The sequence below is a fragment of the Citrus sinensis genome, chromosome 1 (genome assembly GCF_022201045.2).
Source record: "Citrus sinensis cultivar Valencia sweet orange chromosome 1, DVS_A1.0, whole genome shotgun sequence".
NCBI classification, from domain to species: Eukaryota; Viridiplantae; Streptophyta; class Magnoliopsida; order Sapindales; family Rutaceae; genus Citrus; species Citrus sinensis.
The window spans coordinates 22,636,344-22,664,052 of NC_068556.1; the positions used below are offsets into that span (position 1 = coordinate 22,636,344).

The window sequence follows — 27,709 nt, forward strand, 5'->3', positions numbered from 1 at the left end:
ATTTTTTGAAGTATGCCTTTGGTATCTAAAGCCTTGTATAACCCAAAATTTTAACTTGAACTGAATTTGGTTTGGTTCGGATTTACAATCTAAATCCGATTGGGTTAAATCCTCCAAACTAAATGAGTTATAAACTTGAAAAACTTGAACTGAAATTCGATTTGCCCACTCCTAGAGAATGAAAACTAGAATAATATATTTATTTTTTCTGTGAGAATCAAAATTGGAATTAATTGTATAACTATTGATGTATTTACTTTGTCTTGAAATCAAAATGTATTATTGCAAGTTGGTAAAACGACCTTAGTTGATTATTGTCGTTATTCATTATAGTAGTAGTAGTAATAAAATTAATAAATTTTAACAATAACAACAACAATAAATTTTCATGATAATAATAATAATTATTTTAAAATTTAATATTATTAATAATGATAACATTAATAAATAACAATGATGGCGGTGATGACGACGGCGATGATGATGATTATAATAATAATAATAATATTATACTACTAATAAAAAATATTGAAAGACTTATTTCCAAATATTACAAACTTTCATGGGGACCAAAGATAAGAAGTGACAAAATTTAATTGAGGAAAATTTGGGGATTATGAAAATTTAATGAGGTCAAATACAGAGTTTAAGGAATGGGAACTTGATTCCCAACCCCTCATAGAAATCAAGTTCTTAATCTTTAATCCCAAAAATATGTGAGTACAACATATTTCATACTTATTTCCTCATAATGCTTTTATTTTACTTGTTTATGACTGTCGACTGTTGATGGCAGGGGGCTGGTGTCTACAATGCTTTTATTTTACTTGTTTAATTTGGGGTTAGGAATACAGTAGTCAACTAAAGGGAAATTATCATTTTACTACCAAAGTTTTACTGACATATCATGTCAGTACCAATGTTTGCCGAAAAGTGCATTTTACTACTAAAGTTTTGTGCCGTTATCAATTCACTACCATTTCGTTAAGAAAAAGTTAATGTTTAATGGAAATTGAGTTAAAAGTCGATTTTACCCCCAAGAGTTTGGTAGTAAAATGATAATTCCCTTAAAAATTCAGTAGTAAAATGATAATTCTCCTAAAATTTTGGTAGTAAAATGATAATTTATCTATCAAATTAATAGACAATTTTACTCTTACAGCTGAAAATGTCTTTGATGCCCTTATGACATTAATAAATTTTTGACGTTGTTAACGGAATGGTAGTAAATTGATAATGACGCAAAACTTTGGTAGTAAAATGCACTTTTCGGCAAACCTTGGTACTGACATGATATGTCAGTAAAACTTTAGTAGTAAAATGATAATATCCCTCAACTAAATAAAGCCTGTTTTCACTTTTGATTTTGATTTTTTTGTTTTCTTTTCCTTTTTTATTTCAATTTTTTATTTTATATATTATTAACCCGTGCTCCTATGACAACAGGCCCACTATGGGTTTTGAATTTTTGAGCCTATGTCCTCAAATTTAATATTCGGGCTGGGCTTCAAGCAAGCAAACTCGGGCCGGACATTTTTGCCAAGCCTAGCTATCTGTTCCCAGCTCTCTCTATCCTTTAAACTTCACACGATCCAAACTACAGAAGCCCGAAAGGTCCGAAGTTCCAAACGTGCCAGTCACGTGACTCCGTTTGATGCCTCTGTCTCGTTTGGACACGAGGCGAGCCTCAACCCCGACAAGTTTTCCCAATTTTGATTTTCAATTACATTCATATTCCCGCCCATCGACCCTCTCTCTCTCTCTCTCTCCATCATCCTCATTTGACAAATCACTAGCCTTTTCTCCCTCGAATATCCACTCTCTCCCATTTTTCGTTTATCCCCAAAATACCCCAAACCCTCACTCTCCTTCCGCTGAACACACCATTTCGTCGTCAAATCGAGGTCCTAACAAAGCTACAACATGAATCAGTACCACATCTACGAGGCCATCGGTCGCGGCAAATACTCGGTAACTGCACTGATCCAAAAATGCTAACTAGCTTTTGTCGTTTTAGCGTGATTTACTTAATTTTACTTCAATTTTATGTAGACTGTGTACAAAGGAAGGAAGAAGAAGACTATCGAGTATTTCGCAATCAAGAGCGTCGACAAGTCACAGAAGAGCAAAGTTCTTCAAGAAGTAACTGAGATTTAGTATTGAAGTTTGAATTATAGTTATTGTGATGTTGGATTGCTTCATTGTGAGCTCATTCGAAGAGTTTTTGGCCAAAGTGAATTGGCTAGTTATGGATTTGTAAAGGATTAAGCTTAATTACATCGTAATAGCTAAGTATGGGATTTTACGAAAAAAAATTGTTTTGGCTACTGAAGGATAATGGATATTGACGGGCATGATTTGCTAAGAAAAGAATATGGTCAGTGTATTTTTTTCTTCAAAAAAATTAGTTGTTGGAACTTCCACTTCCAAACACATTGTTAAAATGACGACTGGTACTTACCTTGCTGTGCTAGAAGATAGCAAGGACCTGCTATTTTCTTATTTTCTTTGTTAATCATTTGGAGGTTAAGGTACCCATAAATAAAAGCATTAAGTTAATCCTCATGTTAGACTAATTAAATTCATTATTTTGTTTCACTGACTTGGCTACGGCAACTTTTCTTTTGTTATTCTTTGCCTTCAAGAAGTCTTGTTACCCCTTGTATATTTTGCCTGGAATGATTTGATATAGTTGATTTACGTGTGTGTTGTATATTTTGCCTGGAATGATTTGATATAGTTGATTTACGTGTGTGCTTTATGTAACTGGCTCTTTCTATTTTCACTTTTGTGTTCAATGCAGGTTAGGATGCTTCACTCTCTAGATCATCCAAATGTTTTAAGATTTTATTCCTGGTAAGTCTTGATAAAGTTGGCTAATGTGTTCTAGCTTTGCTTTTCTTTTTTAAATTTCTCTATATAGTTATATACTTTTATTTCTTGGAGAATTTTGCTGCCCCTCTGTTAATGATATTTGATTTTGTGTACAAGGTATGAAACATCTGCTCATTTGTGGTTAGTTTTGGAATACTGTGTTGGTGGAGATCTCATGTCTTTATTACGACAGGTAAACTTCACTTTGTTTTCACTTGGATGTTGCATGTCTTTTGATCAAAATATTTAGCGTTTTGCCTGAGTAAGAAGGGTATTTTGACTTTATAGCATCATCATTCGCAGTAGTTTGACTGATGGAGATCTCTGCATAGTTCCTCACTTCCACTATGCTATAATAGCAAGTTAGAATTATGGCTATTGTTATCACATACTAAAATGAAGTGAGTAGTCTAGATTCTGCTATGAAAGGCTTGATTTGCATTATTAACACATTATATATGAGTTGCAGGATAACCAGCTGCCTGAAGATTCTATTCGTGATCTTGCTCAAGACCTTGTCAGGGCTTTGCAGTACGAACTAATTATAATCTTCAATCATTTAATCAATGTTTGGACTTATTTAACTAATTATGGAGTTGTTATTTATTGTATTTTCTGGAATTGGTGACTATTTTTCAGATATTTGCATTCAAAGGGGATCATTTACTGTGATCTCAAACCATCAAACATCCTATTGGATGAGAATGGACGAACCAAGGTAAATATGAACTCTGTTTTCCTCATTTGGGAGAGGGCTGTTACGTACATTCTATGCATTTCAACAAAGAGTCTCATGTAATTGTTAATGCAGCTATGCGATTTTGGATTGGCAAGGAAATTAAGTGATGCATCCAAAGCTCCTTCTTCCATGGTATGCTGTCCCTCCTGTTGCAATACTTTTGCATTTGTACTTGTGGTTTAGATGGGCTGAATCAACATAATCTGAAACTAATTTTTGTTATTCTTTTGTTTTAATAAATTTTATTCAGTTGCCTCAAGCAAAATGTGGAACACCCTGTTATATGGCTCCTGAGCTTTTCGAGGAAGGAGGTGTCCATTCTTATGCATCTGATTTGTGGGGCCTTGGCTGTGTACTATATGAGTGCTATGCTGGTCGACCTCCCTTTGTGGGAAGAGAGTTCACTCAGCTAGTAAAATCCATCCTTTCAGACCCAAGTCCGCCTCTCCCTGGTAATCCAAGTCGTCCTTTTGCAAATCTAATTAATTCTCTGTTAGTAAAAGATCCAGCTCAAAGGCTACATTGGTCTGATCTCTGTGGACATGCTTTTTGGAGAACTAAATTAACTCCAATGCCTTTACCTCCTCAGCCCGCATTTGATAGTATGATAGAATTATACACTAAACCTTGTCTCTCAGAACGTAATGATAATAGATCTTTACAAAGCAAGACCCCTCCTAAATCACGTGAGAAGGATTTAAAAGGGGCTGTAAGACAGGATGAGAATTCTATGTTGGGATCAACTCCAGTCAGGGTTACTCCAAGTGGCCGGAAGACTCAAACAAAGACTTCTGGCAGAGTATTTGAGGAGAAGCGGAAAGATCCTTCCGGTACTACCAGGCAAGTGAATCTCTTACGGTTGTCAAGAATAGTGAAATCTAACTTACAGAGGGAGAATGATAAAGAAAACTACCGGAGGCCTTTGCCTAATGGCTCTGAGAATGATTCTGAAGTGAAAATTGAGAATAATGATATGGAACTTGATTTTAATGAGAACACTGAAGATGAGACAAATGATGAACCAGATGGGCCTGATAACCCTAACTGTGCAAGTGAAGATAAATTGTCGGGTCAACCTCAGCATCATGAGAAAGCAGAAGAGACTGGCCGTAACGGAAACCATTCAGGTACTCCATCTGCAGAAGGTATGCCTGTTTCTGATGAATCAAGAAAGCAAGATCGTGAATCATCTCCAGAGCGTGTTGAAGTTGCTGCTACTCCACCTACTGTTAGCCCGCAACTCAAAACTACAAGAATTAGAGAGGGTTCAGGGCCTCCCCTTGACTCTGAGTCCTCAAGATCATCTAATAGCCTTTCACAGGTTCTTTGGCATCCCTCGGATCTTTCTGTCCGACCTGTAATGCCCAGCAGAAAAGCTGATAAAGTATCAGAGGTATTTCCTTCACTTCCTTTTGAGGCCCTGAAAGCATCTGATTTTGTTAAGATGTCAAAGGAGCAGCTGGATGCACTGAACGCTAGAATCTTGGCCGTTTTGAATGGGAACTCTAGCATTGGGGAGAAGCAGAATGTAGTCAGATACCTTGAGATGTTGAGCAGCAATGCTGATGCAGCCAATATCTTAACCAGCGGGCCAATAATGCTTGTGCTTGTTAAAATGCTCCGACTGTCCAAGACATCAGCTTTGAGAGTTCAACTTGCTTCACTTATTGGCTTGTTCATTCGTCATTCTACTTTTATCAATGACGATTTGGCAAATTCTGGAATTTTAGGTTCACTAACTGATGGCCTAAGGGACAAGCAAGAAAAAGTAAGGAGGTTTTCTATGGCTGCTTTGGGTGAGTTGCTGTTCTATATATCCACACAGAATGAGCATGCCAGAGACAGCAATCCACCAGAATCTCCATCAAAGGACAGCCGGACAGCATCTGGCTGGCAGGTTAGCCACATTGCTTAAACCTTCCTTTGCGTTCTGGTATATGTATATCTTGATTAATCTTGTCTGTGCATTATTGGTATCCGTCCTCCAGAAAAGGTCAGAACCTCTTCCTGGACTTATTTATTTTCTACCCATTAACTGAAGTCTTAAAAGAAATGCTTAAAAAAAATGTTGGTGAAGGATATCCTTTATGCATTCAGTCTAGGATCTTCTAATATTTCCTTGTTGAATAACTTCATTTCGTTGAATGCAGGTTCCAAATTCTTTGATTTCATTGGTGTCGTCAGTTTTACGTAAAGGGGAGGATGATATGACGCAACTTTATGCATTGAGGACAATTGAAAATATTTGCAGTCAAGGAGGACATTGGGTTGCTCGTTTCACCAGCCAGGATGTCATAAGTAACCTCTGTTACATATACAGAGCTACAGGGAAGCAGGAGAGCATGAGGCTAACTGCAGGATCATGTTTAGTTCGCCTTGTTCGTTTCAACGCTCCAAGCATGCAGTCAGTAATGGATAAACTTTCAATTAAGGATATTGCATCCTCCCTCATTAAGGGTAGTCCACGTGAGCAGCAAATCAGTTTAAATCTTCTAAACCTGGCCATGCTTGGAAGCCAGATGTGCACTAATATTGGGCGAAATCTACTGCCCTTGGTGGAAGATAAGAATTTGGTCCCCAGTCTTGTGTCTCTCACTGAACAGGGAAGTGAAGTTCTAAGAGGAAAGGCTCTAGTGTTTGTTTCTCTCCTTTGTAAGAATGGAAGGAGGTGGCTGCTGCACTTTTTCTGCAATTCTAGGTTGCTTTCCTCTGTGGACAGGCTGGGAAAAGAGAAGGACAGCTTTCTGCAGCAATGTCTTGAAGCATTTGTGCATGTCGTGGCATCTATTATACCTGGTCTTTTGGATACTATTACTGGAGACATTCAACAAATGATGGGAGGAAGGCGACATGGGCAGATCTCTGCCATTACAAGCCGAGCTGCTCCCAAGACCAATGTTCATTTGTTTCCTGTTGTTCTTCATCTTCTTGGGAGCTCATCCTTTAAGAACAGGGTGGTGAGTCCCCCGGTACTGCAGCAGTTGGCAAATCTTTGTAAAGTTGTGGAGACACAATTTCAGGTGGGTATCCACCACTACCTCAGCAATTATTTTTTGCATTGTTAGGTATTGGTTTTTCCTTTGGAAAGGACATACAGTTATGTTTTCAAAACTGACTTCAATTATTAAAACTCAGTATAATCTGTGAGTTGCCTAGATTGAATAATTTTCTAGGTCAAGTAAAACAAGAGATGATTGTAGTTCTCTGTCTCTCTAGCAAATTGCTTCGTTTGCCTGCCTTGGTCAGGTGTTATGTGTGCAACCACCATAGAACAGAGAAAGTGGGTTGAAATTTTAACTTATGCTCGAAATTGGTAGTCATACAAAAGACTTAGGAGTGAGGTTGATATACTGATATACAGCCTCTTTTTTTTTTTTTTTCCAGGGGAGGGATGATTTCCAGATAACACTTCTACGAATTCTGGAATCTATTTCAGAGGAATCCAATGTAATTCTTGGAAACCCCGAAATTTTTTTCCATGAAATTCTCCCCAGTCTGACTGTTCTATATAAGGGTAATAAGGATGGCGATGCCAGATTTTTGTGCCTGAAGATTTTATCTGATGTGATGATTATTTTATTGAATGAACCTGTTGAAGATGAGCAGAGATTGCAAGACTTGAAGTCCATATCAAATTCTCACTTCCTTCCTTTGTATCCTACCTTGATTGAAGATGAAGATCCTATTCCCATGTATGCGCAGAAGGTTCTTGTCATGCTTATAGAGTCTGGTTATATTAAAATTTCAGACATTCTACATCTGAAGACAGTTTCACAATGTTTTGAATTTTTGCTGGGTGACCTTTCCAGTGCAAATGTAAGTAATGTGAAGTTGTGTCTGGCTCTGGCTTCTGCCCCCGAAATGGAATCCAAGTTACTTTCTCAGCTGAAAGTAGTCAGGAGGATTGGAAACCTTTTAGAGCTTGTATATGCAAAGGATATGGAGGATTTTCTTGAACCGACTCTTGGTCTGTGTAGAGCATTTCTTCTTCGTTCAGTAAGCAGTAGAAAAGGCTTCAACTACACAAAGGAACCAGCACTTTTAGGTGACTGTTCTGCTGAGTATGGCACTGCAATTGATCAACAGCAAAGTATAAGAGACATAATGGACTTTAGTGGAAATGTTGGTGTCTTCCTGAAGCTGAGCTGTTCCCAGGAAGCAAATGTTGCTGATGTAGCATCTGAATGTGTAGTACTGTTGCTCAAGGCAGCTCCAAGGGAAGGTACAACTGGATTTCTTACTAATCTTGCAAAGGTCACCGCAATCCTCGAATCCTGGCGGAGGGGAACCTCTCACTTAATTTTACAGCGTGTGTTACATGCTCTTGGTTATTCTTGTAGGCAATATTTGTCACACGCGATGATATTATCAATATCCATAAACGAAATATCAAGGATTGAAGCCATTATTTCTGAGATGAAAACTTCAAGTACTACTACTTTAGCCGATGCTGCTTTGCTTGCAGCCTCTGAGTTGCAGCGTCTACCTCGCTGCCTTTGAAGTTTTGGTGTTTGTATTAATCAATTTTTTAAGAAAAGGAATACTCTTTGAATATGTATATGATGATATGAAGTATTTTCGGTACTATTCTTAGTTTACATTCTATCATATTTAGAAATGTCTTTTTGCCCATATTTGATGCAGGTGTAATTGGAATGACACATTAAGCCTTTGAATTTGAGCATGCCCACGTCCAGTGGTTCTGAAGAACTCTCTCTAGCAATTGTGTTGCCTTTTCTTCAGATACTGCTTTGATCACATTCGAGGAATCAGATGGTGTTGTTAATACCGCTTCCAAGTTTGCATTCTTAGTATATTACTCTAATCAAAGAATTGATTAACCGATAATTAGGGGCGCCAAAATCACGGGAGTCACAAATGAAAGGAATCCTCTGCATACAAATATGTCAAAACAAAACTAACAAATGTTTTTTCTACCCAACTTTGTCTCTTCCCCTTGTGCCAACCTGTAATTTTTCACTATTTTCCATTCAATAAATGCCACGTGGCACATGACCCACCTTTTGCCCTTTGGTCATACTTTTTTAAAAGCACTTGCATCATAACTTCCACCAAAAGCCCACTCACTCACTCCCCACTTTTCCTAAGAAGAAAAGCTTCTCATTACTAAGAGTCTCAAATATTTTGCGCTACATTACTCTCTCCAATAAGTGTGCCATTGATTTCTTCATCATTAGCATGGCCTCCTTTTGGTTTCTCTTAGTATTAGTCCTCACTATGGACCCTTGTATCTCATCTTTAGCTTCTGAACATCAGCCTACTTCAGAAACCTCAAACATAATCACAGCTTCACCAGCAACATTGTCAACAAATCCTCCGCAGTCTCTATCTCCTCACCAAGAACTCTCGCCAGACATTTCTCCTCTCTTGCCGTCTCCCGGCGGCACATTGCCTGCTCCAACTAGCTCTTCCATGCCCACCATTCCTGCCAACCCCAGTCCTCCAAACCCTGATGATGAGTTTCTAGCGCCAGGTCCAGATTCTGCGCTTTCGCCATTGGGATCATTGCCGGCTTCCTCCAGGGCACCTGCAAATTTGCTTCAGCCTTTGCACTTAGCTGCTTATGTGGCTTTAGCAACTTATTGCTCAACCCATCACATTCTAAGGATGTAAAACATTTTGTTGGCCCCAAGATTCAACTACTTTTAGCAGTTTTCCTGTATTTCTACTCTATGTTCATGTCCATTTTTTTTTCTTTTGCCCTCTTTTCATAGTACATGATTATAATGTTTATGGTTTAGCTTTTTGTTAATGAGTATTACTTATCACTATCAGCTTGGTCAATGGATTCAATTTGCTTATTTGGGGTCAACATTAATGATGTTTGTTGAGAAGCTTGTTTTAGTGCCCTGCAATAGATGTACTTTGAATCTCCACCTCAAAGTTACAGAGTGTAATGAGATGTCATATGTATTTTGAGTCGCATTCATATGGGAAAAAACTATTTCAATTAAAAAAAAAAAAGGCATATTTGATGCCGATCAAATTGATATGAACTAGGTGCCTATTGGGTGAATTATGTGTCAGGTTTTGGACAAAGCTGTTACAGGGATATTTTAATAGTGATGATTAGGTAAATTGTTTTGTCTGAGTCTCACTGTCATCAATCAATAATTGACTAATCTTTCTTAATATTTGGTGCTCATGCACATGAACATTTTAAGAGAGGGGGGGGGGGGGGGGGGGGGGGGGAAGGGGGGAGGGCCTTAAAGCACTTCCCATTTAGAGTTAGCTAGTGATGATTTTTTAGTCTTAATTTTGAGCAACTGACTCTTTGCTCTTCATCATATATGCAATTAAGTTACAAAAGAACATTTTCTATCTTTTGAAATGCGACGTACGAAGAAAGCAAAATGAAAATCTGAAATGGGCTAAAAACAAACAAGAAGAAAGAGAAGCAAAATCGATATCACCCGTAGAGGAGAAATTTGTGACATATTTGGAGCTTCCTCATTTGTCCTCTGTTCCTAATCTCAAGTCCTAAATACCCATTAAGCCTCTTCAACTAAACAGCTCAAATCAAGATTTCACAAACAGCTATTTAAATGAGTACTTCTTTTCTGATTTGGACTGTTGGCACCCTTCCAAATACCTCTAAAAATCTCTCATTAAAATTATTTAAAAATTAAGAAGTTCTTATAACACCTATTTTAATTCAACAATAATCCTATTTTTTTATGGAATAAATTCCCAATTCGTTTGTACTCCTTTTCCTCCCTCTCTTTCTCTTCCATTGCGACTTGTGAGCTCTCTCCCCTATCAATTCTCCAATGATGAATTGATGATGAACAAATTTGAACTTTGCAATTATAATAACCATAATTCTGAAAAGAAAGATTTAAGATTTAGTGAGAATGATAGAGTTACTCATAATTTTTTTCTTCCTAGTAAGCGTGGAAATGAAAGTAAAGCTTCATCATTCAACATAACAGCAAAATGGAAAACATTAAAATTGCACATGTTTTGTTGTCATTATATTCCATGTATTTGTTTATAGTTTTAATATTGACAAATTTTTTTTTTAAATTTCTCTCTGTCTCTTTTTTTTTTTTCACATAAAGTAGCTGTAGAATTTGTTACAAACTTACTGATTTTTTTAATTATCAAAGAAGAGAGTTTACAATAATAAAGGGTTTCAATGAGAATGAAACATATTCTTTTATGTAATAGTAAATTTGTAAATATTTAAGTGGAATTTAGCTGTTGAGTAGTCAATTAAGAGTATAATTTATCTAATAATTATAAGTGCTTACTTAAGTCCATAACTTTTTTTTTCAAAAATTTTATTAGTGTTTAATAATTTTTTAACTAAAATTTTTAAAAATTAAATAAATTATTTTGTCACAACTAAAAAATACAAATTTTAATTTTTTAAATATAAAAGTCGAAATACTATTTTAAAATATTAAAATATATTAAATATTCTTTCCTTATTTCATTTCTATCATAAAAACTTTAAATAATTGGCATGTTCAGATAATTTTATAATTTTTAATAAATATTCTCATTTACAATCAAACAAAATTTGTTAGGTAAAAACTCAACTTATAAAAACTATGTTAACAAAAGCAGTATTTAGATAAAACCTACTCGAAAAATTATACTAAAATTAGCCTAAGTAGCTGATAATTGACCCAAAAACCAAGTTAGTGCAACAGCAATTTTAAGTACACAAAATCTCCAAAGAAGCTGTTGTTCTCATTTTTAGCAAATTGGAAGCAACAATTTTAGGCAAAACAAGTATACGAATAGTATCATTCAAAAAAAAAAAAAAAAAGCGAATGGTAGGATCCAAAAACATAAATAATCTCTTGTTCATTCATTATATATTGTTTTCTCCTATGATTGACTTATTGTGAAGCCGATAACAGGGTCCACAAACGAAAACTGGAACATGTTTATGATTAATCCAAGCAAACTGATTAATTGAGTTCTCTCTAATAGAAGGAACAACAGAATAGAAAAACCACTGACAAGTTCACAATACAAGCTAGAAACTCCTTGAGAGACAAGCCAACAAAAAGATCGAAAACGAAACTAGACGAACTAAGTCCCTAAGGCCCGGCTCTCTCCAGACCATTTTAGTTAAGCACTCTTGGTCTCAATGAGCTTCTCAATCAGATCTGCAGCATCTTGAACGGTTGAGATGGTCTGGGCACTTTCTTCTTCAACGCTGATCCCAAATTCCTCCTCCAGTCCCATCACAATCTCAACCTGTGGCAGCAGAGAAGATACATCAGTTATAAACTGACCAAGCAATTTTATAGCATTACAATACTCATTTCAGATACAGAAATCATCACAATAGATTTTAACAAGCCAAGGAGCAAGTCACAAAGCAGCAGGAGAAACAGATGCTCATGCAACACTGAAACGAGAAATCATCTCTCAATCTTTTTAATTACATTATACACATTCCAACATCAGCACTCTGAACAAAAAGACAACATCTAACACCATAACAATATGGAATGTCAACATCAGAAAAATAAAAACAAACCATTACGGACAAATAGAAAAATAAAAATTTAGCATAAACATGATGGACAGTTAACGGAACATATATAAGGTTGATATTGAAGTACCGTATCAAGAGAATCAGCTCCAAGGGCAGCGAATTTTGACTCCCCGGTAACGGTAGTATCTGCTGGGAGTGCCAACTGCTTCTTCACAATTTGACAAACCTTATCCACAGTCTCAGGCTTGGCCTGCAATCAATATAGTTTTGGCAACCGTCAAGAGTCAAGACATTACATAAACACTAAGATAATAAACGACATAAACTACAACCATTATCAAATTAATAGATCTTGTGAACAAAAAAGTCTTATAGACCACCCAAGAGAAAGCAAGTTTTTGTATTGCTAAGATAGAATAATTAATACGTTTTCTTCTATTTGGCCATGAACCAATTCATATTGTTGAATCAGTTTATCCTAAATAGGATATCAATATAAACAAATAAGTAAAAATCCTGATCATGTTATCGTCTCCTACCATATTTTACCATGTTATATTTTTGCATATGACAGCATGTTTCAGACCAATGAAATGAGATACAATGCAAGACCGAAAGGAATTAACAGACATTATACAAATACAATCAGCAGAGTTTCATGACAGGAAATGCGTACCGCACAGGAAACCCGGAAGCGGGGTGCTGATCGCATTCTAAGGGATGGGAAGCTTTTCCCATTGATGGAAAGTGAAACTGAATTCACACTAGAGATCCTACCCTGCTCAAACATTCAGCAATAAAAATTGTTAACTAAATAATAAATCCACAAGACAAAACACATTTTTATTTATTTATTTATGTATTTATTATTTTCTTATAAAAAATCTCCCACGTGTAATTGATTTACAAAATGGTCATGATAATAAATTCACACACTCCAACCCAAAAAGAGGTTGGATTGATATAGCTGAATCTAACCTATAACAAAATCTCAAGTTAACTACATTAAAAAAAAGAAAAAAAGAAAACAATTTTATTATCACTCATATTGCATGACAATTTTAATAAACAAAATGATGTAAAATAAGAAATCCTAGAGAGAAAAAATAGCAAGATTATTGAAACCAAATGACTTTCGGCTTAAATAAATCTTATGTAGCTAGGTTTTAAGTTGATTACAGGTGACCGGTGACCCTAATAGACAAAGATCAAATTGAATTGATAGTTGAAGGTACACACACGCGCGCGTGCGCATGCATGCATATACATGTGTGTGTGTGTGTGTGTGTGTGTGTTTTACTTGAACCTTCGTGAATCAAAAGAGCCTATATTCACCAATCAACTATCTGAGATTTCATATCGAAACATTTGACTGATTTGAGATAAACAACAATGAATTGAAAATTAAACCCATTAACATTTCAGATATTAAAAATATGAGCAAAAAACAGAACTTTCAAGATCTAAATCAATCAACAAAGGAATAAAAACAAACCCACGAAATGATACAATGAATCAAATACAAGAATCGAGAAATTAGATCGTAAAGAGACAAAAACACGACCTGGGTCTGCTTGAAAGAGCAAGACAGAGAGGTCATGCAGGCTGAAGTTCCTGTAACTGAAGCCATTGAATAGAGATCTGAGATTTGAAGTTCAAAAGAGAGAGAGCGAGAGAGAGCGAGAGAGAGGACGACGAAGAGCACGAAGACTGCGTGCTATGTAATGTGTGTCTGAGACTGAGAGGAGAGCAATGTGTTAACAAGGCCGGCTGGTAGCTTTTATAAATAGATGGGACTCTCGAAGCACTTGCAACACTATTTGTGTTTCGGCTGTTGCTTGCTTCGGGCCTTTGTTTTCATCGTCAATTTGTTTGGTTCAAGTGGTTAGCTTATCCCTAGTATGGAATTAAAACTCTTGAATGTTTGGTTCTTTTTATTAAGAATAGGATTATAACATTTGGGTCTTTATTTTTAATAAAAAATTTATATATATCAAAGACTCATTCTGATAAAAAATTCAAATCATATTGGAAATTGGGAATGATAGTTAAATAAAAGAAAATTATTAGTAAGGGTGGCAAAACGAATAAATGGATCGAATTTAAATTGAACCATAAACGAATTATGTCAAAATTTTGTTGATTCAGATTTGATTCATTTATTAAAAGATTTGAAATCTTATGAATTAAATTCGATTTATTTGTTAAACGAATATTCGACTCGATTCGTTTAAGTCGTCTAATAGAATTAATAAACTAATCGAATCAAATTTGGGTTTGTTTTACTGTTCATTTATCTTACAACAAATCCATAACAAATCGAATTATAATAAAAAAAAATTGAGTAAAATAAAATATGGGTAATTTTAAAAAATCTCTCCTCAGGTTTGAGACTGTTGCAAGTAAATGGTGAAAATCAATTTATTTATAAGCACCCCCTCACGTTAGTTAATTTTTTTTGTTGACAATTAGTTGACTTTGAAAAGACGAAATTACCCTAATGATAGTTTGTATACACAACATTGCTAAAAATCAACAAAGAAATTTAAAGCCTCAAGACAAATTGTCTGGTTAGTTGGTTGGTTTATACAGTGACTCAGTGAGTGGTCATTGCCTCCATTTCATATAAACTCCGTGAACAATCAAAATTGCACAAAATCAAAGGAAGAGAGTTGCGTTTATGGAAGGTCCATCATGGCAGGAACAATCTCCACGAGTGCTCAACGTCCTAGAAGCTCTTAAGCAAACCTCAGTTGAGAAGTCGACCTCCAAGTGCACCCTAGTTCCAACTTGGTCGAGTTCAACTCATTTGCCATTAAAGCTTCGCTTGAGCTTGAGACTGAATATGATGCCCTCCTCTCCAATGACCGTATTTCCCTACTCTCGCTCGACACCTCGCCGACCTCAAAACCCTTGTCCAAACCTCCATAGATAGCACGACCATAATAGCCTCAAAGTTTCTTGACTCGGCGAGTCTTGACTCACTCCATCATTCGAGTTGTTGGCTCCATCGAGACTAAAATTGAAGTGTGGATTAACAAAGAGCATGTCGAGGGACTAACAAAGCTTTGAAACATGCGGATGGTGATGGTGGCAATGAGGATGACTTGGTGAAGCTGCTGACTTAGTTCGAGGATTGAGTCTCGCAGGGGTTCAATCGCGGGTTGCAAGATTTGGTGATCAAATCAAATGTTTTTTCATTACTTGAAATGATTCTGCACTAAAGCCAATTGCGTGCATGCATTCAACAAATGTCTTTGTGGGTCAAGGGTTAATGGTCCAACAATTCGAGTTTTGATAACAATGAGCTCAAAATGCATTCAGGCTTTTGGAAAACCTAGGAAATTTGGATCTCAGAGCATAGTACCTAAAAAGACAGGTCTCAATTATGCGCTTGAGCCACTAGACTTTGCAAAACTTTTAGTTCTCTCACGAATTGTCATAAATGCCCCCAACTCCTAAACAAAGATTAAACGGACAAAAACGTAAGGGGGTGCTTACAAATAAATCAATTTTCACAATCTAGTTGCAATTGCTGCAAACCTCAAGGGAGGTTTTTAAAAATTACCCAATAAAATATAGATTAAAAAATCACAAATTTAACACCTATAAAACACAAACTTATTATCATTTATAATTATTATATTAGCCTTCAAACTTTAAAATTTTTCATTCATATTTTATATTTAAGAATAAATAAGTTTTAGTTAAATAAATAATAAACAAATGAATCGTACTTGATTTGTTTATTTAAAAAAGTCCTAAACAAACAAATAAATCAATATCCTTAAACATGGAGTCAATTTATTTATATTAATAAATCGAATCAAATTCACCTATTTATTGAACGAATCATTTTTTTAATTCAAAATTATTTAATTCGCATTGAATCAATTCGAATAAAAGAATTATGACCCAGATTACCAACCCCAATTTTTGGGGACTAATATGAATATTATTTATTTCTTTAAAAATTATGACAAAATTTTGTTAAAGACCAATAAGAAAAGTAATTATCTTTAGGAATTATAACTTATAAGAATCATTTTAAAAGTCATGGAGGCTAAATGAAATTTTGTAAGGGCTTATCTGATCGAGACTTGGCGGAGGATTTTGTCATTCGCAAACACCAAGGTCACTCGCGAAAAAGATATTCGAATTTTGAATTTAACGGTGGATTTTGGCAAAATTTATAGATCCAAACGTTATTTCCTTTCCCAGTAATTGAGACGTGGTGGGCAACTAAGCACCTTGCTAGATTTTGAAAAACAATTTTGTAAAAACGATAATCACACAACAATAATTAGTCTCACCAAATAATTTGTTAAACTGAATTAGAAAAAGATTGAACAATGATTAGTCTTAGCAAATAATTTGTTAAACTAAATTAGAAAATGATTGTAAACGTTACTTCAAAAAAAAAAAAAAATGATGGCCATAGTCTTGGATAATTTTTTATCTATTATTTTCGAAAATTAAGGTGTATCGAAATTACTAAATAAACGGAAAAAAAAAAGAAAGAAAAATCCATAGCACAAAAAATTTGACTGCCCTCTGCATCAATTAAACCATGGTGCATGGTGAAATTATTATAAGCGGACCCTATTGGCGATTGACTCTTCAGGCTATAAATGGTGAGAGGCTGTGACATAATGATGCAAAGAAAAAAATAATGGTTAATTTTGGATTACTATTGCAAAATGATATTTAAATTATTGTAAATTTTAATTTAGTGTCTATTATTATTTTAAAAAAAAGCGAAAAATAAAGATTCATTGATGAAAAAATTATTTGTCTTCTCAATTTTAATACGGTAAATTAAGATTTTACATTACTTTAGAGATATTTTAAATGTTATCATTTCGGTAATTCGAAACTAACTCAAAAATTAATACTTTATGTTGGTTTTAATCAGAGAAACTTTGTATTCACTAAAGAGGATAAAAAAATGCATATTTTAATACACCAACACAAAAATATCTTAGATTAGGAAATAACGACCCAACAATTAGGAGCTAAAGCTAATCATTCTCAAATAACTTTTGTTCAGTTATTGTATCTAATTTTTGTTTCTTCCGTGGTTAATCATGTGGTGGGAATAAGCTTTAAAATCAGATATTTGTCATTTTTATTCATTGACTACTTTTGTCTCTGCATGTTTAAAATTGGAATTTGCTTGCATGATTCGAATAAATGTTTTCGGTGCCATAAAATTCTTGGTACGAATGTGTTGAGAGTTAGGTTAACCAGAAAATGTCGTGCCTATGACTTATTAATAATACATTTACAGAAATGAACACATCCTTTAAATTCTCAACCAATTTGGTGTCCTGCTTTTTATGGATTACGGGGCCAAAAATTAAAAATTGTTTGAATTATAAGATGACTTGTCATTAGTTAGATGGATAGCCCGACTTTTAAATAACTTCGTTCAAAACTATGTTGCTAAAATTATATTTTTAAACATGGGTTGGATCGTCTTGACTTAAAACTTTTCACTAAAATTCTCGAACCAATTTTTTATTCGTTGAATTTGTTTAATCTAACAGTGTAGATGTGAAATGAATCAATATCATTTAAGGCATTATTTATCTACTGTTAATTTAAATACACCCAATGAATAAAAAATTAAGTCAAGATTTTCAGTCAACAGTTTAACAACTTATTTTATTTTATACCTTAGTGAGTATACCTCACAACTTGTACCGTGTGAGATGATTTGAAAATCAATAAAATCGAATAAATTAATGATGTCCAAACTATAAAATACTATACTTTGATACTTTTAAATGACTGCAATCACAACTTATTTTGTAATTTTTCGATCTCTTTTCTCTCTATTTTTCTGAATTTGATTGGATCTTAAATTTATTGTCAAAATGATTTCACTAGTACCATTAAGTTTCAACTAAGAGAAAAGGAGAAGAAATTCAACAAGAAAAAAAAAACCTTTTTTTCTTAAGATATATATATATACACACACACAATCAGAAAATAAACCCCAAAAATAGCATATTAATAGATTTTTTTCTTGTGTTATTTTATTTTTTTAAGACAATAAAAATGTTGAGAAAAGGAACAACGAAAGTGACTTTAAAGTTTAATCCATCAACTTTCGGTGAGTATTATTGTTTTAAAAAAAAATTTGGTGGTACGTTTAAATTTTTTCAATTTCAAAAGTTATGTGGTGGTGGTGGATAACAAACATTCGGCCTCAGCCCACCAAACTCATGAATCGGCTGAGCCAAGCCTTTGCTTTATTTAAAGCTCTCTCTCAGAATTTCAAGTAAAGCAATTTGATAAACTAACAAATAGAAAGTGCGACGGAAAATGATAATAATAAGGTCATGGTTATGTTAGAGTGGTTTTAACGCAGAGCACGAATCACAGCTATACATGTAAAATAATAAATAATAAAAAATATGTTATAAATTTAATCATATAATTAAATAATAGTGTTTTACTATAGAGCGGCTCTAATATAGCCAAACCCTAATAATAATGATAAAAGAATGTGTAATAAAATATTTATAATATAATATTTTTTATGATCAAACTCAATTTTATTTAGTTTTAATAGTTCTCTTTTAATTTTTTTTCAATCTGATTAGTATCTTTTCATAAGATTTTTAAAAATTTAACTATGATACATATAACATATTCTTTTTAAACACATTTTTTTTATCATATGATTAACTATTAAGCATATAACACAAGCAATATGATAATTTATTATTTTCACGTGTGACGCATTCTTTGCTAGATTTTGTGCTAAATCTATTAAAATTAGAAATTAGGACCGAACCAAAATATAAATATAATAACGTGTCGGCAAAGTAGAAAAATGAATTTGGGTTTCTTGAAGCCGAGCCGGCGTTACGAAAAAGCCGCAACTAAAACGCAACGCCATGCAAATAAAACGACGCACGTGAGACAGAGACGGAGAGAGAAAAAGCAGCGGGTACAACAAACACCTGCCCAGAGAATGACAGCCACTACCGTCAACACCACCAATGCCCATTTCTTGCTTACGTTATTCAAATTCAAACAGTAGTGTTTCTGTTTCTGTTTCTGATTCAGATCACCAAACCTTAACAAATATCTCCATCTTTGCCATTGCCGACAGGCTTGACTCCTCTGTGCCTCGAATTGTTGGACTGCATTTTGACAAATGTAAGTATGCTTCTCTGTGTACACTACAGTCTTGAGAGCATCTTTCTTAATTTCATTTACTCTACTTGTTTCTACACAAAATTTGAAATTGATGGGTGCATGCAGCGACTAACTTGATCTTGTTAGTTACGCACGAGTAATTTTGTTGTTGGTGGAGTTTAGATTAGTTGGGTCTGCAAAATAAGGAGTCGCGTGTGCTTAGATATAGTTACTTCTCGGTGCTTTGTATTTGCAGTTTTTGAGAATATTGATCCCTCTTCTTCCTTTTTCTCTTTTGCGTTAATTTTTGTGCAGTAGATTGAAACATGGCTGAAGAGCTACTAGACATCCAACCATTGGAACTCAAGTTTACATGTAAGTATACAAAATTTCGTATTCCCCCATTCTCTCCCGCGCCCCCCCCCCCCCCCCCCCCCCTTTTTAAATTTAAAGATTATGATGCTCAGTTTTGTATTTATGGTAATCACTGTTATCTATCTTTCAAGTGGTCGTAAAGGGTTATTTTGAAAAGAATACGATTGCTTGCATGGAACTATGGGGTTGGTTACTTGAAGGGACAGATAGGCTTTAGCTTCTAGTTTAAATTTGATTCTTTACAAACTTATTTCCAAATCACATAAATTGTATGCAAAGAAGTGAACGATGTGTATTTACAATGCATGGCTGAGTAATGTTGCTACAAATTTTTGGAGGAGAGGAGAAAATTTCACCATTTAAGCGAATTTTGGGGTGTTTTAAATTTGCGTGTTCTTATGTAACTTCTGATCTGTTTCTGTGAATTGTTGTATTGCCAAGACTGACATGCTCTTTCTCTCGCTTTATTAGTTGAGGTGAAGAAACAAAGTACATGTGTAATTCAACTTGGCAACAAATCTGATCAGTGTGTTGCTTTCAAGGTGTGACCATCTGTTGCTTAAATTATTCAGCATATTTTGTTGTTCCAGTTTGATCTTTTGGGTTGATAACATAGATGTTGACAGGTAAAAACTACATCTCCAAAGAAATATTGTGTAAGACCCAATGTAAGTATTATCAAGCCAAAAGCAATATCTGATTTTACAGGTATAAACCGTGTGTCTTCTCTCTGTCTTCTTTGTTGTCATCTTACATTGCTTGAATGTGTTTGCCACCTAATGTCTCTCATTGTTGGTATCTGTGACCAATTTTTCAACATTTCACTTTTGGCTGAAGCAGTTACTATGCAAGCTCAGCATGTAGCTCCACCAGATTTGCAGTGCAAAGATAAGTTTCTGATTCAAGGCATAGTGGTTCCATTCGGGACTTCTGACGAGGACATTACTTCCGATATGGTAGAATAATGGCTATGGCCATTTTTCTTTGGTTCTGTCACCTTTTTTTTTTTTTAAGTATTGTGTTTTACTTTTAGTCATTTTGCAGTTTGCAAAAGATTCCGGTAAGTATGTTGAAGAAAAGAAGCTGCGAGTGATTCTAATGAGCCCACCCCAGTCCCCAGTTTTGCTGCCAAGAAATGGAGAGTTAAAGCAAGATTCATCCCCTGAGACATCATTGCAAAAAGATAGAGCACTCAGTGGAGTTGAAAACATACCTCCAGGCGATGGGGTAAGGGATATTTGTTAAGTTCTTTTGTGTAGGATACCCTGCTGATAGAGCCTCTGTTTCAAATTTAAGACATGAAATGCTGTTGCAAATTAAATTTTGAGTAAATGCTTGATTGAACCAAGATTTTATACACGCGTCGAACTGTTACAGAAAATGTTAACAGTTGGACATATGCTGATAATAGTATTAAGGGCCTTCTAATTTATCTATTTTTCTTTGTTACATGCCAGGTAGCTGCAAATGCGGAGGTGTTCGAAACTGCTAAGTTCGCAGATGAGTTAACAGAAACTAAGGATCTGCAGTGGCTTGAAAATGCCAAGGAAAGAGATGAGTCAAGAGCGGCTAAGGATGTACAGATGTTCGGAACTACTAATGTCACAAATAAGTTAAGAGAAGCCAAGGATGTGCAGACGTTTGAAAGCTCTAAGGATATAGATGAGCTAATAAGTGCAGCTGAGGATGAACAGTCAAGGCCTGCAGAGGATGCGAGCGAATTGAAACCAGCAAAGGATATATTGGAATTGAAGTTGGCCAAGGATTTTGAGGAGTTGAAGTTAAAGCTAAATGTTATGGATTCACAGCTAAGAGAGGTCCATTTCTTCTATCTTAGGTTTAACATTGTAGTGTGTGTACTGGAAGTTTCAGTTCACTTGTTTGCCATCCATCTTTTTAAGGGAAGTGATTTGGGCACATTAATGATCTTTAGGAGGATCTGCTGAAAACATTATCATATTTTCTTTAAATCATCTTCAATTTAGTTATCTCAAAAGTGTTCATAACAGTAGTTTCTCTTCTTAAAGTTCTGAAGAAGAAATTAACGAAAGTGCGTGCAATACACTTCAGGCTGAACATACCATTAGGAAGCTGATGGAAGCGAGGAAATTGGCAACTCGAGAAAAGGATATGCTTAAGCATGAATTAGTGAGTTTTTTTAACTACATTCTTTCATGTCATTATGATTGTCTTTTGTGGACACATTTTTTAAAAGTTAAAAAATCTTGTAGATGGCTCCTGCTATCACTACACTGCCATTTGGCAGCCGAACAAGAACTGGTAAGAACTGTGGTCAGCTTACAGCCAGAATAGATAAAACAAATTCATGAAACTAATTGCAATCATTAATGCATCTAGTCATCTATATCTTTCAGCCATCTTATTCATACTTGTACATAATTATGAAACACATTTAAAACTATCTCACATCAAAACGCTGCTGGTTCAGAAGGGCTGCAGTGTGAGCTTGAATCTCATACATGAATCTCCTGTTGGATTTTTCCTTGGTTTTATTTGGTGGAGTTAGTAAGTCCAGAAACAATCCTGAGAGAACTTTGGGGACTAGCTAGTTTCATTTAAAGTTTTAACTAATAATTATCCTCCTGCTTTACTTCTGACATCGGCTCTTCCTCTTTGCAGGAGGTCTTAAGGAGGAAAAGTAACCTGAGAAGAGTTCAGGTTGGCTTCCCCCTCCTGTTTGTTTGCATGGTTGCTCTCATAGGTTTGGTAGTAGGATACCTGAGCCATCCACAGAATAGATTATCTTTGTTGTGAAATGGACTCAGAGAATGAATTAGTGTTCCGAGAATTATGATCAATTAGGATGGTCAGTCTTATCTGTTCATTACATTCGTATAACAACCAACTCGAAAAATGTGCCTTCATTGTTTGCAGTTTATTATGAGTAAATCCTGTAAGATTGTGCGTGTAAAGAGAAACGATCACAATAATAAAGAAGAGAAAGTAGCAAGTGTTGGTATGAACTATACTGAGAAGCCAGTTTCTTGCACAAGACTCTTGATACAGACTGCTACGACTTCTATCCATGAGCATGCTTGAGAATTGAGATCTTTTGATTATTAGTATAATTATGGTTATGCCACTTAGTCATTACAGAATAACATTGAATAAATCAAAGATCATTTACTATTGTTTTACAATCACTCAAGCTTTTAGAAAACTTACAGGTTACAAAGCTGTGCACCGTCAGAATCCGGGAATACAATCTCGGCAAGCAATATAAACACCAAAACTGATAACCACCTCACTCTCTGCAATCAAAATCAAATACCAGCAGTCCACATGGACTAAAAAATGCTGTCACAACTCCATCTTGAAATCCCTATACTATTAACAAATGGCACACTGAAAGCCAATCTCACTCCAAAGAACTAACTCGAGTAATAAATTAGTGACTCTGCTTTGAATTCATTCTTGCTGCCATTGATGAACACTTTGTTCAAGGGGTGAGCCAGGAACAACAGGTACAAAACCCCGGCCACCAAATACTGGTCTCATGAAGGCATCATCGAATTTTCTCCAATAATGGTGAACAGTGTGCGAAGGGGTGGCTAAGAGCATCCGTAAGCTAGTTGGACGGGTCACATTTGGGGTTTTTAGGTCAGCCTCTGAACCTTGACCATTGCCAAGAAGTGGAACTATGAATGATTTAGGAGTAGAAGATTCGTCAGAAAGCATTCTCGATAGGTTTTTCGATGAAGGAAGCAAGATCCTCACTAGTGGTTGAGTCATCAACCCAAATACCTGCATAGATCCAACAACAGAAAAGAAGGTGAAAAAATTGTGACAAAATTTCCACACTGATAAACCATCTGATTAGAAAGCATAAAATTGTTTTCTAAAGTGTGATGTCATGATTAACCATCTGATTCAGACCAATTCACCATATCTCAAAGCCAGCCACTTTGAGAAAGGCAGTAGGGCTGCACTGCTGGCTACCTTTGCCTACTGGTCTTATAGGATGTGATGGTGACTTACAACTGTGCTAAAGAGAACCACAGTGATTGTACTGGTGATCATGATGGCGTTCCCATGCAACTTGGTATGGCCTGAACTGGTAAACTGCAACCAAAGAAAGGGAAAAAAAAAAAAAGGTTATCATTAAGTCCGCGTGTTGCAAATTTGCTACATAACAATATGATTTTAAATCATCACACCGAAAACTTCTACACTTCCATGTCAGTCATCCCAAACTGTGCAGGAGTCTACAAGGTTTCTTAGCTCAATATCAAATCTGTAACAGCAAAGTCTACTAATTTTATTTGGCCAATCACCACTGGGTTTATTCAAATATTTGGTAGCTTACATACGAGGAGATTGCATAGGCGAAAGAAAAAAATCAAACTAGTTTATGGGTTCAAGGCTATACTGGGGAAGAATAAATTTTAATGTGGATGAGCCAATGGTGTAGGACTATGTTTAGCATCGTACCTGCTTATAAGCAAGTGCCATAGATACAGCACCACGCATAAGCCCAGCCCACCAGATGGTAAGCTGTAAAGCAGAAAGCCATAAAGCCATTAAATACATGATTTAGTTTACGGGTAGTGGAACACTCAAATGAAAATAGATTAAAACTCATACTTGTTGCTTTAAGCCAATTTTCTCATGCGAAGATTTCTTGGTCAAGTTAGATAAAAAGGACAGAGGCAAAACAAAGGCTGCTCTTCCAAGAAGAACCAGTCCCAACAGTATTGCGCTCACCCCAACCGATTTTCCAGGGCTGAGAAGTAAGAAGGAAGAAAACCAATTATTGGACAGATTCAATTAAAGACAAAATGTAACATTGTAAATTATCTAATCTTAAAACACATTGTGGCAATGAAGCTTCTTTTATGTATAAATCTTACCCACCTATCTCTTACAACCCTCCACTTTTCAATGTCCAAGGCATCCATGCCCACGTAAAGGAAGATAAAGATCTCGGCGACAAACGACAAAGTGGCAAACGCATGCCTACAACAGTTTTAGAAAAGTAACAACACGTCAGTAAATGGCACCTTAGCCTTGGATTCTCTTAGAAGAAAACAATATTTAAGCTTTGCATTCCAGTTCACAACATTTCTGGAGATTTTTACGTACTTGGTTGTTACCCTTGAACTTTCAGTCACATTGTGCCAAGTGTAATGAGACATTACAATCCCACAAAAGAACACGGTGAGAATGCCACTCAAATAAAATAGCTGCAGATGAAATTAATTTCGACCACATATCAGAATAGCTTATATCTGCAAGCTGCAAATAATAATTAGAACCAGAAAGGCAAGAAAGGGTCAATGAGAAGCACTGCTATTTGCCTGGTTGTTAGATATCTTACTTCGGCCAGCATATATGAAAGGTAAGCCATGAGTATCATAAGAGCAACCTCACGATCAGTAGAGTGCCTGGAATTTGGCAGAATATAAAAGGTATGAAGACAACATAATTAGGTTCATTCATGAAATGCTAATTTTTCACCACCAAATATGATATGAAATGCATCTGTCCTATGATATTACATTCATTCTGGCAACCTCAATTTTCTAAACCAAAGACATAATGCATTCAATAAAATAATCACTGTTACACTTAAAATCGAACCTGCCCATGTAAAGTTTTTTGATAATGAATGCACTAAGCAGTCCAGCCTGCAGGAGATGAAGAAAAAGATAATGTAATTATACATATAAAGTCTGAAGCAAACAGATGGGAAGGGGAGGGCATAGAGACTTACTATAACTCCCAGCATAGTGCTTGCAATGAACAAATAGAAAAAACTTCCGACGAATTTTAAAGCTATGCTCAAGTTGATGTGAGAGAGGTCAAAGCTCTGGATTGCATTGAAAAGAACCACAGATGTGGCATCATTCACCACACCTTCCCCAAAAACCAGACTGTATAATAAAGGCGTCTCATCCTGATTAAGCACCTGCACCAACGAATACGACTGAAATTAGAATTTTTGTTCAGTTTAATTACATGAAAAGGTGTTATCGGACATTTATACCTGCAAGGTGCACACAGAATCCGTTGCAGCAAAGATTGCTCCGATTGCTGCAATCATGTGAATAAGATTGAGTAAACAAGAAAAGGTTATGCAAATAATAGACATATAAGAGAGAAAGAAAGAGAGAGAGAATATTGAAAGTGAGCGTACCAAGATAATCTCCAATCTTGAGAGTACCAATGTTCATTTGCTTGAAAAAATGTACAGCACCTGTGACAAAATAAAAGAAAAAATGAGAAGATTCATTAACAGACAGGATAACCAGCATATGCATAGGACTGTAAGCAGCGAATATTTATATATGGCTGCATTTCTAATTATATGATTCCAATAAACTGGCTTTTGTTTTGGTTATGCACATCACACTGAGAATAAGCACATCGGAGTTTTCAATCATACCGGCTGATATGATGACAAAGGATATAAGAGTACCAACTGCCCCAAACAGCATAATGGTCATAAAGTTGCGGAAAAATTGCTTCTTCTTCACCTGGAACCTGGTGTGCAAGAAAAAGAAGGGATCATTCTTAACAGTCTGTGTACCCGACCAATTAAAAAAAAATTCAACTTTTGGTTATTTTCTACTGATTTGTTCATGTTATAAAATGAGATAGACTACTTCATGATTTGATCAGTAAATAAACAGATAAGATAGCATACAACATTTACGTTAATTACAAAATATATTAGAAAATTAATAAAATGACCATAAACAATTATCAATATGGCTGTCTTAAATCCCAAAAAATAAAAAAATATTAAAGCTTGTAATTAAGTGAAAATATATAACCAAGTTGAAACTCACCCTGCATTAAAAATAATCGGTGGAAGGAGATATATGAAGAACAAATCTTCACTGAACATCAAAACATGCGAGCTCGTTCCGTTAGTTGTAAGCAAAATCACAATTCCAGTACACAAGCCCTGCCATCATAAACTCACACAAATTCAAATTTCAATTTCACTACTTTTTTTTTTTTTGGTCATTAACTGAAATAATGAAACAATGGAGAAGACAACTCACAATGATTAACGCCGTAATAGACTCATTCATCCAGCGATTTTCTTCAAGCAAATGACCGATCACAATACAAGCGCACAGAAGCGCGACGAATAAGTTCATCGACACCACCGATTTATGATCGGACGACAGCATTGACAATGATCTCTCCATCAAGTTACTTAACTCTATCGCCATCGAGCAAACTCGATCGACGAACCAAAATAAATAAATACTAAAAACGGAAGACCGACGGTCAGCTTTCTCTTAAAGTTTTACATATTATGCAAAAATCAAGCTCATTTCCTCTCGGTTAGAGTTTCCACTGAATATTGCGAGAGCTGACTCCACAACAGCGACAGTAATCGAGTTGAGTGGTTAGATCCAAATATGAACGATGTCGAGAGCAAATTGTTTGTTTTTTTCTAGTTTCAGGGTAGTGTTTCAACTTTCAACAAGAAAAGACGCGCTTGAGGTTTTATTTGACCGACATATATGCGTGTGTGTGTGTGTGTGTGTAAGAGAAGCAGATATTTTCAAAGGAAGAGAATGTACTACTGTGACTGTAAGAAAAGGAGAGAGGCGAAATGGACAGGAAAGTTCAGACAAGAGAGAAGGAGAGGAGGTGGTGTCCAATTGGCGAGTGAGAGGCTGCGAAACAAAGCTTTACTTATACAGCTTTGGAAAAAGATGCCGCAATCAAAATCCCTCCCTAACTTTATTCGCTTTCCAAGATTTGACTCTCGTACGTGCTTCTTAACTGTGCTCGACAAATTCCCAACAATGCAATTTAAGAAAGGAAATTGCCTATCAATAATAGCCGTTTATAATATTCGGGATGCCGATACGCCGCAGCATAATTTGTCCGTATTGCTTTTGTTGCGGTTTTACTGTAACATGTATAGTCCTGGTCGTATGGGATTATAACTTTGGTTTAAAATATTTGGAAATTAACGGAGGGAAATATAGAACAACAAAAAGACCAATAAGGGAGGCCCACACGTATCATTTTGTCGTCTACGGATTCTAAGCAACGGAAATGTGTATGCGTGCGTGTTTTTTGTTTTTTTCCCCTTCTTCGCC

At 35.5% G+C, this 27,709-nt stretch overlaps 5 protein-coding genes across 7 annotated transcripts; 3 read left to right on the forward strand and 2 right to left on the reverse strand.

The window, feature by feature from the left end:
- Nucleotides 1–1,415: 1,415 nt before the first annotated feature.
- LOC102616631 (serine/threonine-protein kinase RUNKEL) lies at nucleotides 1,416–8,200 on the forward strand. Its single transcript, XM_006489107.4, has 10 exons — nucleotides 1,416–1,971; nucleotides 2,053–2,142; nucleotides 2,804–2,856; nucleotides 2,992–3,067; nucleotides 3,344–3,405; nucleotides 3,514–3,592; nucleotides 3,686–3,745; nucleotides 3,864–5,510; nucleotides 5,764–6,633; nucleotides 6,998–8,200. Exons 1-10 carry the CDS (start codon nucleotides 1,924–1,926, stop codon nucleotides 8,111–8,113), a joined length of 4,101 nt encoding a protein of 1,366 aa, XP_006489170.1. The 5' UTR covers nucleotides 1,416–1,923; the 3' UTR covers nucleotides 8,114–8,200.
- A 478-nt stretch (nucleotides 8,201–8,678) lies between these two features.
- Nucleotides 8,679–9,552, forward strand: LOC102616343 (classical arabinogalactan protein 25). Its single transcript, XM_006489106.4, has one exon. It carries the CDS (start codon nucleotides 8,813–8,815, stop codon nucleotides 9,245–9,247), a length of 435 nt encoding a protein of 144 aa, XP_006489169.1. The 5' UTR covers nucleotides 8,679–8,812; the 3' UTR covers nucleotides 9,248–9,552.
- Nucleotides 9,553–11,434: 1,882 nt separating this feature from the next.
- LOC102616061 (acyl carrier protein 1, chloroplastic) lies at nucleotides 11,435–13,934 on the reverse strand. Its single transcript, XM_006489105.4, has 4 exons — nucleotides 13,657–13,934; nucleotides 12,769–12,870; nucleotides 12,220–12,342; nucleotides 11,435–11,848 (listed from the first exon to the last, which is right to left on the reverse strand). The coding sequence occupies exons 1-4, from the start codon at nucleotides 13,720–13,722 to the stop codon at nucleotides 11,720–11,722; spliced, it is 420 nt and encodes a 139-aa protein (XP_006489168.1). The 5' UTR covers nucleotides 13,723–13,934; the 3' UTR covers nucleotides 11,435–11,719.
- Nucleotides 13,935–19,072: 5,138 nt separating this feature from the next.
- On the forward strand, nucleotides 19,073–22,645 carry LOC102615081 (vesicle-associated protein 2-2-like). Of its 2 annotated transcripts, XM_006489103.4 has the most exons (10): nucleotides 19,073–19,265; nucleotides 19,560–19,619; nucleotides 20,091–20,161; nucleotides 20,246–20,327; nucleotides 20,460–20,575; nucleotides 20,664–20,846; nucleotides 21,077–21,436; nucleotides 21,690–21,767; nucleotides 21,851–21,899; nucleotides 22,260–22,606. In XM_006489103.4, exons 2-10 carry the CDS (start codon nucleotides 19,571–19,573, stop codon nucleotides 22,280–22,282), a joined length of 1,011 nt encoding a protein of 336 aa, XP_006489166.1. In that variant the 5' UTR covers nucleotides 19,073–19,265; nucleotides 19,560–19,570; the 3' UTR covers nucleotides 22,283–22,606. The 2 variants fall into 2 exon arrangements, with proteins under 2 accessions (XP_006489166.1, XP_006489164.1); XM_006489101.4 differs by lacking the exon at nucleotides 21,851–21,899 and having other exon boundaries at nucleotides 19,074–19,265; nucleotides 22,260–22,645.
- On the reverse strand, nucleotides 21,981–27,326 carry LOC102615759 (sodium/hydrogen exchanger 1-like). Of its 2 annotated transcripts, XR_008052369.1 has the most exons (15): nucleotides 26,651–27,326; nucleotides 26,432–26,550; nucleotides 26,026–26,123; nucleotides 25,777–25,836; nucleotides 25,627–25,673; nucleotides 25,354–25,548; nucleotides 25,221–25,267; nucleotides 24,958–25,024; nucleotides 24,723–24,823; nucleotides 24,495–24,596; nucleotides 24,225–24,363; nucleotides 24,072–24,134; nucleotides 23,619–23,702; nucleotides 22,806–23,384; nucleotides 21,981–22,358 (listed from the first exon to the last, which is right to left on the reverse strand). XR_008052369.1 is itself a non-coding variant. In XM_006489104.4 (14 exons), exons 1-14 carry the CDS (start codon nucleotides 26,822–26,824, stop codon nucleotides 23,049–23,051), a joined length of 1,632 nt encoding a protein of 543 aa, XP_006489167.1. In that variant the 5' UTR covers nucleotides 26,825–27,326; the 3' UTR covers nucleotides 22,731–23,048. The 2 variants fall into 2 exon arrangements, 1 of the variants encoding a protein (XP_006489167.1); XM_006489104.4 differs by lacking the exon at nucleotides 21,981–22,358 and having other exon boundaries at nucleotides 22,731–23,384.
- Between the last annotated feature and the right edge of the window lie 383 nt (nucleotides 27,327–27,709).

Bases quoted from the DNA above. Each gene is read 5' to 3' on its own strand.
- LOC102616631 (XM_006489107.4), top strand. From the start codon at position 1,924: ATGAATCAGTACCACATCTACGAGGCCATCGGTCGCGGCAAATACTCG. The intron at 3,406-3,513 runs GTACGAACTAAT...ACTATTTTTCAG, and splicing joins GACCTTGTCAGGGCTTTGCA to ATATTTGCATTCAAAGGGGA. The intron at 6,634-6,997 runs GTGGGTATCCAC...TTTTTTTTCCAG, and splicing joins TTGTGGAGACACAATTTCAG to GGGAGGGATGATTTCCAGAT.
- LOC102616343 (XM_006489106.4), top strand. From the start codon at position 8,813: ATGGCCTCCTTTTGGTTTCTCTTAGTATTAGTCCTCACTATGGACCCT.
- LOC102616061 (XM_006489105.4), bottom strand. From the start codon at position 13,722: ATGGCTTCAGTTACAGGAACTTCAGCCTGCATGACCTCTCTGTCTTGC. The intron at 12,871-13,656 runs GTCGTGTTTTTG...ATGTTTGAGCAG, and splicing joins GCTCTTTCAAGCAGACCCAG to GGTAGGATCTCTAGTGTGAA. The intron at 11,849-12,219 runs GTACTTCAATAT...CTGCTGCCACAG, and splicing joins GAGCTGATTCTCTTGATACG to GTTGAGATTGTGATGGGACT.
- LOC102615081 (XM_006489101.4), top strand. From the start codon at position 19,571: ATGGCTGAAGAGCTACTAGACATCCAACCATTGGAACTCAAGTTTACA. The intron at 20,576-20,663 runs GTAGAATAATGG...GTCATTTTGCAG, and splicing joins AGGACATTACTTCCGATATG to TTTGCAAAAGATTCCGGTAA. The intron at 21,768-22,259 runs GTGAGTTTTTTT...TCCTCTTTGCAG, and splicing joins ATATGCTTAAGCATGAATTA to GAGGTCTTAAGGAGGAAAAG.
- LOC102615759 (XM_006489104.4), bottom strand. From the start codon at position 26,824: ATGGCGATAGAGTTAAGTAACTTGATGGAGAGATCATTGTCAATGCTG. The intron at 26,124-26,431 runs GTGAGTTTCAAC...CTTGCACACCAG, and splicing joins CCGATTATTTTTAATGCAGG to GTTCCAGGTGAAGAAGAAGC. The intron at 24,597-24,722 runs GTACGTAAAAAT...AAACTGTTGTAG, and splicing joins AGTTCAAGGGTAACAACCAA to GCATGCGTTTGCCACTTTGT.